This window comes from Artemia franciscana, chromosome 11, assembly GCF_032884065.1.
Source record: "Artemia franciscana chromosome 11, ASM3288406v1, whole genome shotgun sequence".
Taxonomy (NCBI): Eukaryota; Metazoa; Arthropoda; class Branchiopoda; order Anostraca; family Artemiidae; genus Artemia; species Artemia franciscana.
In genome coordinates this window covers 25,979,870-25,994,311 of record NC_088873.1, presented here as the reverse complement: position 1 = coordinate 25,994,311, position 14,442 = coordinate 25,979,870, and the positions used below count along the sequence as shown (strand labels likewise).

General features: G+C 36.4%; 1 protein-coding gene across 11 annotated transcripts in view; it reads left to right on the top strand.

The window, feature by feature from the left end:
- Positions 1–14,442, top strand: part of LOC136033020 (uncharacterized) — a 408,980-nt gene that overhangs the window by 274,560 nt on the left and 119,978 nt on the right. For all 11 annotated transcript variants that reach the window (XM_065713569.1, XM_065713568.1, XM_065713566.1 and 8 more), the window contains one exon: positions 8,081–8,265. In XM_065713569.1, coding sequence (XP_065569641.1) covers positions 8,081–8,265 — 185 coding nt within the window. The remainder of the gene's footprint in view (positions 1–8,080; positions 8,266–14,442) is intronic.

The window sequence follows — 14,442 nt, the reverse complement described above, 5'->3', positions numbered from 1 at the left end:
AGTTATAGGTTTTATAAAATATACAATTATATGCCCTGCTGGTGGTAATCTACAATGGCTGAAAAACTTTAGAGGCCATGCTAAAGCAGAGTATATCCTTGAGAATTTATTTGAGGGTGAGGGGGAGACTAAAAACGTGATTTATACAACTAATAAGAAATATGGGGTAAATTTTAACATTTAGGAGGGTTTAAGTTTCCTTCCCTGGGCGTGTGTCTTAACGTGGTTGGATTGTATTTCCAAACCACCTGAAAGTCTTTGTTCCTTGTGCAAGTTTCTGGTATTTTATTTTTCTGCAGCTTCACGGCTTTAATATTTCAACGTAAGACGACGATCTCAATATTATTCAATAGCTGAAATTCAGTTTTATCCACCTACCGAATGATATTTTCGAACTTTGCTTCGATTTCGTATTTGATTGAAAAACACGTTGAAAGGTCGTTAAAAACACGTAAAATTACGAAGCATTTTTCCTATTCTTAAAGGAAGTATAGATTATTTCAAACAGTTCGTAGTAACGAACTGTAGATAAGGGGCGATTCGGGCCAATAGTTACCTAAACTCTAAAAAAATGAATTTTAAAACAATTAATGCATAAAAATAATTGGCTTTTTATACCATAATTCTAGTTCGGTGAATGAATTGATATTGAATAAATAAAATGCGATGGTGAAAGCATTTTGTTCTTTCCGTGTAAGTTAAACCTGTAGTTTTGCTGCAATTCTGTATTTTTTTTTTTTTTTTTAGGAAATATAAACCTTCAGAAATATGATATTAATATTTCTGATGTGATATGACTCGATTCCTTAAGGTTACTTTTTATTTCAAATCGACCTGCATGTACCTTAAAAGACCGTTAGAATGTCAATTACAGGTGGTGAACCACCAGCCAAAAAAATAGAGACGGAAAACTGCTAAGAATAAAAATATGATTCAATAACATTTGTTTTCTATTGAATAAGTTTCTTCCAGTTGGGGCAACAGAATTCTAGTTTTGACGAAGACTTTCCGAAATACGCATACTCGAATCTATATCAGCATGTAGGGATTTATTTACTAGGTTGGTTAAGTATATATTTGTAACTGAATAGGAGTAATTGAGAAGCCCATGGATAAAACAACCCTCGAATCTAATCTTATTGTCCACGGAGAATACTTGAAATGTATTTACCTGAGATTTGGCTTGATTTTCGTTTGTTAAATAGAATATTGAATATATCCTAGGGTTTCTGCAAGAACAGGCACGCTGCTTTTGTTCTTTAAGTCATTAAAAATGAATATTAAAAAGAGATAGTTATTTCATAGGCCATTTGAAGCGAAATACAGAGTATAAACTTCGTGTCTAGTGAAAGATTCCGTGCATGTTAGAGAGTTTTTCTGCTCTGTATATCTGCATGCAAAATAAAACTTTTATTTTTTTTCAAAAACTTCTAATGGAATGTCACTATATGAAAGATACCTGATTTGTAATTTGCGTGTTTCCATTTACCTCCCTTTTCTTTTAGGCAACTTCTTGGATTGTTTCTTTAATCCATCCGGGACTTCTTTTCTAAGCCACAAATTATTGTTGGGTACGCGTGAAAATTTACCCCATTCAACTCAATTCCGATCCACTCAATCCCTGTAACTTAGCCTTCTTTCAGCTCAACCCCTAATCAAGCCCACCCCCACTAATTCAAGCCCTTACAATTTTCAAACCCTATTTAACGAAACACCCTTCTAACTCAACCCTATGCAAATCAAGCTTATTTCCTAACCGTATGGAGTTCAATTCAGTTCACCTCAACTCTCATTCAAATCGATTCCCGTTCAACTGATCCCCACTTGCCCCCCCTCTCTCGTACAACTCAACCCCATCCAATTCAACCCCATTCAGTTCAGCCCCGTTCAGCTCAATTCTTTTTTATTCAACTCTATGCAAATCAAACCACATTTAACGCCACACTAATTCAAATTATTTCCAGTCAACCCAACCCTATCCAACTAACTATATGTAAAAAAAAATTGCTTGAGCACTTGTTTGCAGAAATACATGACCGGCCATTGAATAAGTTTTAACCAGTGCTGATCGTAACCTCGAAATTTGTACCCTCGCTTTACTTAAAGTGGCCAGCCAGTAGTGGATGCATAATGACTCTAAACAGAGCCCTAACCCTTCGAATCTCAGTGTCGGCACTTTTTTAAGCTACCGAATATTGGGCAGAGTTTCTTCAAGAATCAGATATCATTAATTATTGATCTATTATGTACATCTGGTTTTTATGTAATACTTTAGAAGATATTATTGTTTACCTATTCAAATTTATTGAGGATGACGCAATCTGGACTTATATGCAAAACCTGGGGCTGAATTTGTAAGGAATCACAGGCAAACAAGTGGAACCCAAAACCTATATAGGCTTTACCACTTGTAGTCTAATGGTAGGTGGAATACCGTGTCATACGATTGGCACAGGCCAACAAGTCCCCTGGACTCGCAGGCGAACGGTGAAACCTGGTTAAATGGCATAGGTAACTGCGAGAGTAAGTAAGACTTTCTTATTGGTTAATGCTCGTGTTTTAGCTTTTGATAAGGCAAGCCCGTCTAGAGGTTCTGGCAGGTTGACCAAGAATTTAAAATTGGCATATGACCGTTAAATTGCCTGGATTGAGAGGCAAACAAGGCAAGCCTGCCTCTGGTGTCAAGAAGGTTGATCAAATAGTTCTCTTAAAATTTTGACTGGAAGTATTTTGAGAAATGATAGGCTTGTAGAATATGGGTGGTTGTCCTCCGTTCACTTACGATTCTTAAAAAGGGAATTATATCCTACAATTTCCAATCGAGTGAGCCCCATCCGATCCGAAGTTTATACTGCCATTCCATAAGAACTTTATATGCCCGGGGCATAAATTAAAACCCTTGCCTTTGGGCTCTGGAAGGTTGTGTTCCTCCTGAAGCTATCGTTATATGCTCTTTCGATTATTGAGAACAAAATTACTATCTCACAATTTTGATTTGAAAAAGAGGGTGTCAGGGAGGGGGCCAGTTGTCCTCTATGAATTCTGACTCTTTAAAGGGGCTTGAACAATGCGTTTCTAATCAAATGAGCTTCCTCTAAGGTTTACACGACCATACTTTTCATATAAACCCTATAATCCCCCGGGGCATCGAAGACTCTGGGGGGCTTTTTTAATCCCAAAGACCTTCTTATGTGATCTTTGGATCAGTCCTCAAAGATCTAATGTACCAAATTACCAAAGCCTCAGCAGCAGTGGGAAGACTAAGTGCCTTTTGGAGGAAACCTTCTATCAGCCGTAGGAACAAGATGCGCATATACGATGCTTCGGTGGGATCCGTTCTTCTTTACGAAGCCGAAACCTGGCCAGCCACTCAGTCTGTACTTGGCAACGTAAATATAGCCCAAAAAACATCTTCACCGCATTGAAGGACTAAGCTGGCACGATTTTGTTAGCAACGAGAACCTCCTGGCGTTAACTGCTCAAACGCCCTTCTCAGTCCAACTCGCCCAACGAACACTACGCTGGTACGGACATCTCTTGCGATTGCCCCCAACACTCCCACACGAACGATTTTTGACTTTGATCCTGTGCTGCACGGCGGGAAACGCCCAAGAGGTCGTCCCCCAACCAGATGGAACGACACGACAGGTGCCTTCTTAGCCATGGCAAATATTATAGGAGGATGTCCACATCCTTGCAAGAGACCGGTCTAAATGGAGGCACCAAGTAGCATCACTCTCGACGCCGGAAGTATTTCAACAGGAGCATTAAGTCAAGTAAGTCAAGTTTCAAATCTGCTGAAGAAAACAGCTATCTCAAAATTGAATTGGATGTTTTTGGGGAAATGATGGGCTAGGTGGGCTTGATTCTCTCCAATCACTTTCGAATATTAAAAAGGGCACTAGATTTTTATATTTCCAGTCGAATATACCCCCTGTGAAGATTTTGTGACCACCCTTTCCATAAAAACTTTATATACTCTGGGACACAACTTAAAACACTTGCCCTGAGGGCTCTCGGGGGGGGGGGGTAATCTTCAATGACATAGTTACTGAACCTTTTAAATAAGCTGGACAAATTGGTTATCAAAACATTTTGATTGGGTGTATTTGACGAAACGATGGGCGTTGGGAGGAGGGGGGTGTAGCTGCCAAATCACTTTCAAACTATTAAAGAGGGCACTAGATCTTTGAATTTCCAATCCAATGATCCTCTTCTGAAGTTTATGAGACCACCATTTCCACAAAACCTTAGATCACCCCCCCCCCCCCACCGAGGAATAACTAACAACCTTTGCTCTGAGGGGTCCGGGGGGGCTTAATGTTTAAAGATATAATTGTTGGACCTTTCAAGTACGGTGAACAAATTGAATATGTCAAATTTTCGATTCGATGTTTGTGGGGAAATGTTAGGCGGGGGAGGAATAGTTATTCTTCGATCACTTTTTCTCTTAAAAGGGCACTAGAACTTCTGATTCTACTGACCCAATGGGACCCCTCCGAAGTTTATACGACTACCCTCCTTATACAAATCACATCCACCCCCAGAATGTAACGTTCAACCCTGGCCCTGAGGGCTGTGGGGGTTGGGGATCATCCTTAAAGACAGAATTTCCAGACCTTTCACCTATGTTAAACAAAATGGCTATCTCAAAATTTGATTAGACGTGTTTGGGGAAACGATGGGCATGGAGGGGGGCTGGTGGCCTCCAATCTCTTTCAACTATTAAGAAGGGCACCAGCTCGTTCAATTTCCATTCGAATGAGCATCTTTCGATGTTTCTACGACAGTTGCTTCTATATGAAGTACCCTGGTTTAAAAAGACAAAAAACCAGAAAAATTAAATAAATAATACATTTTGCCCACATCGCTCTTTACTTAGGCAGGGCTATTGCACTGTCTATGAAAAATGGCACTATATTAAAAGCTTTATATGCCCTCAGGGCATATAAGGCTATCCCAGGGATGCGGGGGGTTGTGTCAACCCTGGAGGCACTATCATATGTTCTTTTGACTATTTTAAACAAAATGGCCATATCACAATTTTGATCAGATGCGTTTGGGAAAAAGAGTATTTCTGGGAAGGAAAGTCTAATCGTCCTCCAACACTTTTGACTCTCGAAAGGGAACTAAAGCTTTCAATTTCAAATAAAAATAGTTTCTTCTAAAGTTTATACAACCACCCTTCCAAAGAAACCCCTATGCCCCCAGGGTATAACTTACAACGCTTCCCCAAGTTCTGAGGGGTTGTTTCAACCCCAAAGGCCTTGTTCTATGACCTTGAGACTATTTTGAATAAAATGGCTATCTCAAAATTTCTATCAGATGCATTTGGGAAAATAGAGGACGTGAGGGGGGTCTAGTAACCCCAAATCACTTTAACTCTTAAAAACTCCACTGGTCCTTCTGATATCCAATGCAACGAGTCCCCTCTGGTGTTTATATTACCACCATTTCCATAAGAACCCTATAGAGCCTTATCCCAGGGTCGTAACTTACAGCCTTTGCCCTGAGGGCTGTGGTGGGGTTTTCATCCTCAAAGATAATAACTGAACATTTCAACTATGCTGAACAAAATTACTATCTCAGACTTTTGATTGTATTTTCTGGGGGAAATGATGTGCGTGGGGGAGGCGGGGGGTGCTGCCCTCTGATTAATTTTATATATTAAAAAAGGGCTATATGTTATACATAAGGCCTTAACCCTACTCATCCATACAATCACATAGGTCAAACAGCATAGCCAAACACAATCAACCATAAAGAATAATCCATGGACAGGCAGTCATGTTGTCAATAAGTATAAGTCGTCATTTACCAAACAATAAAAACAGTAAAGACAAATAATTCATAGGCAACAACCCAACACAAGGGCTGATCAGGAGAATACACTTGCCTATAGGGTTTCGGCACTTAAAATTCTCTACCCAGTCCACCCTTTCAATAAGAAATATATATATATATATATATATATATATATATATATATATATATATATATATATATATATATATATATATATATATATATATATATATATATATATATATATATATATACCCTCTCAATAAGAAAAACGCATATGCCCCTAGAGTTTGACTTACAACCCCTAACCTTAGGGCTGTGATGGGATATCCTCAAAGACATAATTTCCATACCTTTCACCTATGCTGAACAAAATGACTAATTCAAGATTTTAATTGGATGTGTTTCGGGAAATGATGGGCTTGGGGGCTGGTCACCCTCCCACTACTTTTGACTATTAAAAAGGGCAACAGGCCGTTCAATATCCTTTTGAATGAGTCCCTTCCAAAGTCTCTACGACAACTACTTCTGTATGAAGTGCCCTGGTCTAAAAAAAAAAAAAAATAAATAAACAATGCATTGTGTCCACATCGCTCTTGACCTAGGCAGCGCTATTGCGCTACCTATATTTCAATTTCCAATTAAAGTCCTTTTCGAAGTATATACGACCACCCTGTCTACGAAAACTTTATATGCCCTTATAGCATAACTTACAATCCTTGTCCTGAGGGCCGTGGAGGGGTTGTCATCCTGAAAGACATTATTTCCGGACGTTTCAACTACACTGAACAAAATGGTTATCTCGAATTTCTTATTGAATGTGTTTAAGGAAATGATGGGTGTGAGGGGCGCTAATGTGCTGCCTATGATCTAGTGCTACGGCTAGGCTGGATCGTTTCAACTCCTGAAAAGACCACAATGTGTAATCGCATCAAAATCGTTAACGAGCTTAACAAGCACAGTCCACACCCCTCCAGAGGACCTTTGCTTAAAGATATCTTTAAGGTAATGGATCTGTAGCTAGAGATCCGGCACCAATTTATTTAATTCCTGAGTAACATCGGCTGCTCATGAAGGGCCTGTATTCGCTGGTGCAAAATTACAAAAGATAAGGTTCGCTCAATTTGAACCCGCTTCTAAAAGACGAACTCTTTTCTGTGCTGCCACCAGATTCTTACCTGTACAGTCAATATCAGAGTAAATGTCCACATTGGGTGTCACCATAATCGTCACTTTACTGTCAATATTAGTGGATCTGTGCCAAAATTTCTCGACTTTCTCAAATCTCTCCCTCAAAACTCAAATAAGCATGAGGAATAAATCGGCAAATTTTTTGCTCAGTGTCTCTGCTGAATGATTCCTCCCCTCTAATTTTTCAAATATCCCAAACTTTCTTATCAGAACACAGGCAATTGTACATTGCATGAATGCCAATACTAACAGCTTAATTTGCGGATTCACTCTTCAAGACCCAAACCTTATGGTTATATGGCCCATTATTCCAATGGTCCACTGCTAGAAAAGCGTTATGTGGTGATGGATTGCCAAGCAGATTTAGTATCCAACCATATGGACATTGGACATAAGTTTGATAATTTCATGCTTGACTTTAATGCTTTTCTTTTATTTTCACGACCATGGATTCAACCGTGCACATTTATCTTACTGAAAGCTTTTTGAGCATGGAGAACCAATTTGAATATCAGATTTAAACCTCCTTTTGTTTATACCCTATTTCATCCCCAATTTCGCAGTAAAACATGATGCAGTAACACCGATTCTCAAATATTCATTAATAATAATACGATCCCACTTACGAATTATCTCATGGACTCTCAGCCACTAGATGTATGAGTGTAGTATAGTTTTCCACTTTTTAAATTACAGTTAACTTGCTTTCATTTGGAATCTGTAACATTATCGAAAATTTATCACAATGGGACTGTACTAAGGGAAAGAGAGGACACATTCCTATCAATAAAAAATGGGAAATGAAAATTCAGCCATAGTGATTAAACAAATGGCTCAACAGAGGGCATATTATAGTATCTACTGGATGATCATTTACTTAACTAAGATAAAGCCTCATAATACGGTAAAAACCACAAGATCGTCCCCATGTCATTGAAATTCGGTTCAAACTAAGCTGCAAAGTTATAATAGTTGTTTGGTGGTGAGACTCCCAATCGACCGAAATTTTTATGACAACTCTTGCATTTTTTCCTTTTTACTTGTTTATTTCAAACAATGAGAAACTATTTTCCTTGTATTACAGATAGCTGAACTAAAAGAAGTGACATTGAAAGACAGTACGTGTAAGTTTGAGCTCTCTGTTTTGGAGAAACCAGTTAAGGAAGGGGACAATTTTGAACTAACTTGTCGGGCTCCTTATTCACCAAATAGAAGATTTGTCTGGACTAAGTATGACGGAAAATCAATTTTCCCGAATAACTCTATCAGGTAAGGACTACTTTTGAATAATTCCATTTTGGTACAGCTGGGTTATTGCAAATTTCGTTTTTAATCTGCAGATATTTTTGTTGGGCTTCATAATCTTTTTCGAATTCCCACAAATATTTTCATTATCAAATTTACTGCAACAGTAAGCATAAAAAAGGTTTTTTGAATCAACTTGAAATTTTTTTTCCGGGTATTCTTTTTCAGAATGTTTTTTTTTTTGACTTAATGCATGCTGATGGCAATCGGAGGGTAAGTATTCAAGAGGGGAAATTTGAAAATCTGGGTAAGGGTTTTCGAACATGGAGATTCCAGCGGTACATTGTTTACGGATTTAAGCTCTTCTATTCTAGAAGTGATACAAAAAATTCAATCACTGGTGCTATATATCACTTTAGGATGGCGCTGTCAAGATTAATTCGTACATATAATGTGTAGGTAATTATTAAATTTCCAAGTAGTTCTTAGGCAGCTCTTTAAGATGATTGTAGTGTTCTTTTAGTGCTGGAGAATTGAAAAAGAAAAAAGAGGAATTACAGCATATTGCTCTCTTTTTCGAAATTCCCAAAAATTATTTTAGTTATTACTTTTACTTTTAAGATAAACCCAAGAAAAATGTTTTATTCCTAAATAAAACATGAATAAAAAATATTTTCAAGAGACAGGTTTCTAAGAAAAAAAATTCACCTACTAAGGAGGCTGGAGGGGAAATATCCAAGAATAGATTATAAAACTCCGATTAACAGTTATCGTTATATTTTATGGTTACATATATATATATATATATATATATATATATATATATATATATATATATATATATATATATATATATATATATATATATATATATATATATACACACATATATATATTAGTGGTTACCTTGTTGTGCCTCTCTGCTTTTCTACTCAAGAAAGGAAATCAACATGCGTAATTTTGGTGCCATATGGTTCTTTACGATGGCATTATCAAGACAAACTTACGAAACATAACATAGATATATGTATTGTCTTTCAAAGGAATTCCTACAAAGCTTTTTACGATGTTTCAATGCTCCACTGGTGCCATAGAAGTAAAAGATGCACATCAGTGATCCATACGCTAAACTTGATTTTCATTGGGTTTTAAAAAATATATGGGGCACTGAAAACTCGAGGGAAAGGGTTTATGGCCATAGTGATTCCAATAGTGAACTATATTTTTATCCACTGCCATCTTAGAGAGGTTTGAAGCTCTTCTTTGAAATTTTCACCAATTTTCGATTAGAGACTTGAAACTCTTCTTCGAAATTCCCACCAATTAATTTTCGCAATAAACTTTAACTTCTAAGATCGAAATCATCATACATCCTCGAAAAATAAGCATAGAATTAAAAGCCAGCTTGAGGCAGTAAGGAAGAAGTTTGATCACTTACTAAAAAACCCTGAAAATTATTTACATGTCAAAAATCTAATTCCTTTTCTTTGAAAAATATTGAAATTCGCATTCATTATTATTTTCTTATTTATTTTTGACGAGAAAAAAAGAGATTTTTCATTTTGAGTTTTTTATTCTATTCTTATATGATTAGAATTACTTTTTTGGATATATACCGATTACTATACAATTTTTGCTTTATTTATGAAGAAAATAAAAGCACAATAATAATGAGCAACCGGACTTATAGCGAGATTCCTGAGTCAACATTAAAATAAAACTGTCTTCACTAGACAGCTTTTTTTCCAGAACGCTTTTATAAACTTTCGGTTACCATGAGCTGTGGTTCGCTCTTGGCAAAGTTGTAGCTATTAGTGCAATCCTAATTCTGTGTTAATTTTCGGGCTGCTCGAGAGGTATAAATTTCAGGTATTCTTTTTTAGAAACTTTTATAGGTTATGCATTTCGAATTAAATAGATTGGTTAATATTTGACCACTTTCTAAGTCTCCATTTCAACCTAGCTTTTTGTTTTGTGTAGAGCCGCTCGATAAACGAGACAAAATGCTTACTAGTTCAAACAGTCTTTTTCATGGAAAGAGGGGAGGATAGTCTTGCCTTGGGCACCATCAACCCTGGGAATAACCATGATATTAATTTGCAAAAATTAAATGAAAGGGAGGAACAGTATTAACATTCAAACGAGGGAAATTGTCTTATAAATAAGGGGAAATACCACCCTTCAACTCCACACTTTTTATGTTTAAGTTTGTCTAGTGTCTTTCTAAAAGCGCCTTGAAGTGATAAAATATAGGTAGTTGGTAAACGTAACTGTTACATATACCAATTTGCTTTTAGATTATTTGAAATTAGTATTTTTCTTAAGCAGGTAAATAAGCCCTTTCGTTCCTGTGTTAAAGCATTTGTTCTTGACAAAGTCATGAGAATGTCTCAAACTTTGTTGTAAGGAGTGAGGACTTGAGGGGCAGTAGCCTCCTCCCAGGTTTATAGGATCGATTTCTGCGTCATGTGTTTTCAGTAGATCGTCAGGTGTTCAAACTCTGCAAAAATTGAGAAATGTCACGAGTCAGTTCAATTGAGCTAGTTTTCTAGGTATAAGTTGCACAGGCAGTGAAGGACCTTTTTCAGTTTAAGTAATAGGTTTGCTCTTATGTCTGACTAGAGAATTCTTTTGTAAATAAAAATTAATTAATTTAAAAAGTTATGAGATGGCATCTTTGATTTTTTTTTCACAGCCGTCAATTTTATCTTTTCATCTTTACGTGAAATCTAACCACCTCCTTTATTGACAAATAACCTCCCCAAATCGAAAAAAAATATTGTGAGCTACTCGAAATTTTAGTAGTTATTTTCAATTTTTTTAATTTCAACATCTTTTAACGAAAACGCCGATTTTGAACAAAAATAGCAGAAAACAACCAAGTTTGGAAAATTACTTAAAGGAGAAAAATTAATTAACTCGGGAGAAAAATCATTGAAGATAGTACCCTTGCCTATAAGAGAACATAATATTGTACTAAGAACATAAATATTTAATTCTGACTGATTATAATCTATTGCTCTTGGTACTTGCCTGAAAGAATCCGTTCCCGAACAGTATTTGGTGCATGATCCACAAGTAATTGTGTTTCAACTACCTGACCTATGGAAAAGTCTGCTCATCTCCAATTATTTCTGTTTGTTTCTTAATGCTTCCATTGGCTTGTTGTCTCTGATTGTGTCAACCCCCCCCCCCCCGGAACTTCAAAGCTGTTTCAGCACGTTTATAATTCATGTTAGATAGTTCATGTCAGATAAGATAGTTCATGTCAGGCACGTACGTGGATTCTGCCTAAGGGGATATACTGCATTTTTCAAGGGGTTGTAGGACTTTAATAAAAAGGGCGATATGAGTGAAAGTTATGGGAATCATAGATCTATTGAAGTCTAAATATGGCGATGTGTATGATTTATTGTGAATAAGCCGCAAGCATCCGGAAGGTGACAAGTATCGAAATGGTTTGTATAGCTAGTATACAACTTTATGGTAGACTCACTGTTGGCTGCATGTTATAAACCTATTTAATAAGTCATAAAACGACAAAATACGCTGAAAAATATGTTATAGTATGTAAAATACATTGCAAGTACAGTTAATGAAGTACATTGTATAGTTGGAATGATATTTTTATGGTAGATTCATCGTTTACTGCCAGTCGTAAACTTATTTAATGGATCATATGGAGATAAGATAGGTTAAAAAGTACATCCTCTACCTTTAGAAACATGTTCTGGACTTCATAAAAAGTTCAAAAATCCATTTTGTTGCCTGTTTATTCTTGAAAATGGTGTCTACATCCCAAACAGCTGTCGTAAGACATTTTGTTGCATATATCGGTCTTCTTCATCTGTCCATGAATAATTTTAGCACAGAAATGTATTATATCAACCTGCTAATGTCCTTTTTTAGTACCGTAATATTACATGGTAATCGTTGTCATAACCGAAATAGTTTATGGTCACCTATTCAACCGAAATAGTTTATGGTTACCTATTCAATGGTATATATTTTACTGGACTTTGCGATTCTCCTTCAACACAGAAAACCATTTTAGACTCTTGGATAAAACTTATAACCACAAGCTCGCAAACTACCTTTTTCCACTCAACAACAATTGCACTGAGAAAACAAACTGAAATATTAAAATACCAAAACAGCCAAAAATTTTTTACACCAGCATAAATAAGAATTCCATTACAAATGCAACCAGATGTTTTCAAACTGAATGTAATAAACAGTTGAAAAAAGAATACAAAATTGACCCTATTTATCAAGAAAGGGGGATCAGAATGAAACCATCAACCTCATTTGATTTCTACCTTTTAACTTGTTATTATTCCCTATCTTGTGACAAGCCTGACGAAACTTACATCATTTGTATCTTGATTTTCCTTTTTTATGTACTATAGTACAGTCCATAGAGACCCTTTAGAAATTTGGGCAATTCAAATTGAAAGTCTTGTGGTATTAAGGTTAATATTACAATATCATCCATATTATTGTTGTGTTACATCATCCTTATTGTTGTTCTCTAACAATGTGGACTTTTCTGAATGACTTGATTGAAAGTCTCGTGTTCACCAAGGATGTGTTTTGGAACTGTTAACCTAATATATACTATTCTCATAAAATATATCTTTCTAATCTTCACATTTTAGTAGTGGATTCCAGTTTAACCAAAGCCACTCTCTTTGTGACGACAATTTTGTTGGCGACATGGCAGTCTGATCGAATAGGAGTTAAGTTTCAAAATATCAAAAACTCTAAGCAAAGTGTAAAAATTCTGATCTTTCAAATAGCAGGCAAAGCTAATAATTATCTATTAAAGAGAAAATAAAGTACTTGCTTCGTCGGTAGAAGTTGAAGCTGACATTCTAGAAGAAGTCGAAGAGTTGAAATACCTTTGACACCACTACCGATCTGACGGTTGCTTTCAGCATAATGCTACAAAACGGATTAATCGTGCTGGAATAGTAAAAGTCATAGATAAACTACTTGACGGGTTAGAACCATAGTATACTCTTTGAAAATGAACTTCCGTTTGCTAAATAGTAATGTTACCTCCATAGTGACCGGTTTTCGACATATCCACTGAGCTGATGAGACTAACGGTAGGACACCTTGTTTTATGAAAAAACTAAACACCATGGGCAAACTAGATAAGGAAAGCTCAGCAACATATCCAAATTTTCACATCCTAGGTCCACGCAAAACTAGTTTTTTTTACTTTTCATGCCAATTTTCAGATTTTTCTAAAAAAATTAATTGTCCGTAAATCTTAGTTTTTCTATATATGAATTACCGTTCCGATGTAAAATGAAGAGCTCAGCCCCAAAATGAAAGCAAATTTGATGTACTATGTAATAGAAAAAAGTTTCATAATCATCAATATGTGATTTTAACCTTCTCATTGTTGTGACCTCTTTTTCACCATACTATCAGAAGGCAACTATTCTGACATAAAACGATGAACCGAGTCCAAAAATCAAATTAACCTGATGTAATGTCTGCTAGAAAACCCATTTCATATTCATCAATATGCACCCTTTTATTTTCATTTGACATGTTTCTTTTATCACCAATTCGTCTACTGTTGGTGAAAAACAATAAGTGAGCTGATAAATTATGGTTGGCTCGCTTAGAAGACCAGTTAACGCATAGAAGGCAGCTACATCGGTTTCATTACCTTCGTATGCAATAGATGGAATTGACGTTTCGTCTCACGCTTTGTCCAAGAGATTTCTCGGATAAAGCCGTAAGCTAAAAAGTCACAATTTGATGTGGTGAAAATCCATGAAAATTGTCAACGCTGCTATTCAGGAAGTAAGCTCTCAAATATTGTTCCAAATCTTGGAGGATTCTACACCATCATGAGCTTCCTTGGGTCAGATGTCCTACATCATGGAGAGTTCATAACTTAGAAAGGTTCTTGAACTTGTCTACGCAACCTAACACTGCTCCCGTCTTCTCAGTCAGAAAGCAATCACCAGGGCAATATGGGACTATTTTCTGGTTGACGCTGCACTAAATGCTATTCTGCTTTCCGAGGTCTTTCTCGAAAAAATTTCCAATGTTACTGAATCAATTCTGCAGCCTGAAGAAATGTTGGAACTCAGAAACCTGTACACCAATCTTCTGAACAAAGAAGTGGTTGTCGGATGTATCCCTTCCCTGGAAAAAATAGTGGGTTTCATCGATAGG